At 31.4% G+C, this 1,623-nt stretch overlaps 1 protein-coding gene across 4 annotated transcripts in view; it reads right to left on the minus strand.

The window, feature by feature from the left end:
• Positions 1–14: 14 nt before the first annotated feature.
• LOC107457429 (uncharacterized) overlaps positions 15–1,623 on the minus strand; it is a 67,240-nt gene continuing 65,631 nt past the window's right edge. For all 4 annotated transcript variants that reach the window (XM_043052287.2, XM_043052290.2, XM_043052286.2 and 1 more), the window contains exon 5: positions 15–538. In XM_043052287.2, the coding sequence (XP_042908221.1) occupies positions 352–538 (187 nt within the window). In that variant the 3' untranslated portion in view covers positions 15–351. The remainder of the gene's footprint in view (positions 539–1,623) is intronic.

Below are 1,623 nucleotides of genomic sequence, written 5' to 3' on the forward strand. Positions count from 1 at the left end.
TATTATATTATGTATATATATATATATATTTGTATATAAATCACAAAGCGACAAAACTACATGTTTACAGAAAAAGAGTTAACACTAACAGATGACAATGCTTATTACACTTTAGGCTCCAATACTTAATCTTCATTTCAAGTATTTTTTTTTTCAATTCGGTATTGTCGATTACTTTCAAAGAATCTTTTGTACTAGAAAGTAAAAGACTGTTGTCATCGGTGGTCACCTTAGAGGAGGCATATTGTTCTCGCAATTTGATGAAAAACATATTCAAAAAGAATGGTTATTAAGTAGTTTCGATTTGACTCATATATCACAGTATCGTAATATGGGTGTGTTGTGTTCGCATCACCGTCGTTGTGGCACTCTGCTGATCTGACAGACACAACAGGATGGGATGAAGAAATTCTCAACTGACGTTCCTTGTCCATCTGAATCCAAAGCCAATAGCTTCTTTTTAATGAACTTCTGTTTACAGTGGTTGACGAAACCGAAGGGCAAAGATATCTCTCTCGTACATGGTTGGCCGGGAGATCTATAAGAAATAGAAAAATGTCAAAAGAAGAAAATTACAAGATGTCAAAATTAGTAGATCTATATTAGTTTATTATACAAATTAATAGTATATTAGTACGTTATGCAAAAGTATATTATACAAAAGTATATTATATATCTAGTATAACAAGGAAATTACTTGATGTCAAATAAAAAAATAAAAATAAATTACATGATTTTTACGTAAAAAATTACTAGATTTCAAAAAGTTATCAAAACGAAAAAATTACAAGATATCGAAACAAAAAAATTCACATTTTCTATCATATATGAGTTTTCATATTGTTTTTAAGAAAGGACCATCAATCATCATTTTAGTGAAAAGATTCAGAAGTAAAAATTATATTTTCTGGTAAAACAATTACAGTTGAGTCCCGATCATTTGCTAGTAGATTATCCGCGGTGAGGATTATTAACCACTTGAGGGCTGCGCCCCCTGCTCGCTAACGCTCGCCAACCACCGAAAATTGCTATGCAATCTTATATGGTTTGCTTCGCAAACCAAGATCGCTTCGCTCGCTGCTAACTTAGCTTCATTGAAAATGTACAAAATTCTAAGAATTCAAAACAATCATTCAAATCCATATAACAACTTTTTCTTAAAAAAAAAAAATTCTTTTCAGTAAATACTAAGTCATTAAAATAAATTTGAATTCAAATAAATGACATGTAATTCGTTAAACCTCTTAGAAATGTGCTATAGTATAAAATCTTGAAGCGTAACAGCACGACTGAGTCTCATTTTTCAAAGAATAACTAATAACAGTAATAAAACAAATAAATTCGTGATATAAATCATAAAATCATCAAATAAATTCGTAATAAATAAATTCGTGAAAAAAAGCGCTTTCGACAAAATACTAAAATATCGACAAAGACTACTCACTTCTGCCTAGCTTAATAGTATGAGATTGCCGCAGCTGATAGGGTGACTTTCGGAAGAGATCACATTTGGTAAGAATGCTCTCTCTCTCTCTGGTTATCTCAGTTTCCGTTTTTAAAAGCGCTATATGTTGAGCCACCTCAGCTAGATTTGGCATGTGACATTTTTAGCGGCAAACAGTG

The sequence above is a fragment of the Parasteatoda tepidariorum genome, chromosome 9 (assembly GCF_043381705.1).
Source record: "Parasteatoda tepidariorum isolate YZ-2023 chromosome 9, CAS_Ptep_4.0, whole genome shotgun sequence".
Taxonomy (NCBI): domain Eukaryota; kingdom Metazoa; phylum Arthropoda; class Arachnida; order Araneae; family Theridiidae; genus Parasteatoda; species Parasteatoda tepidariorum.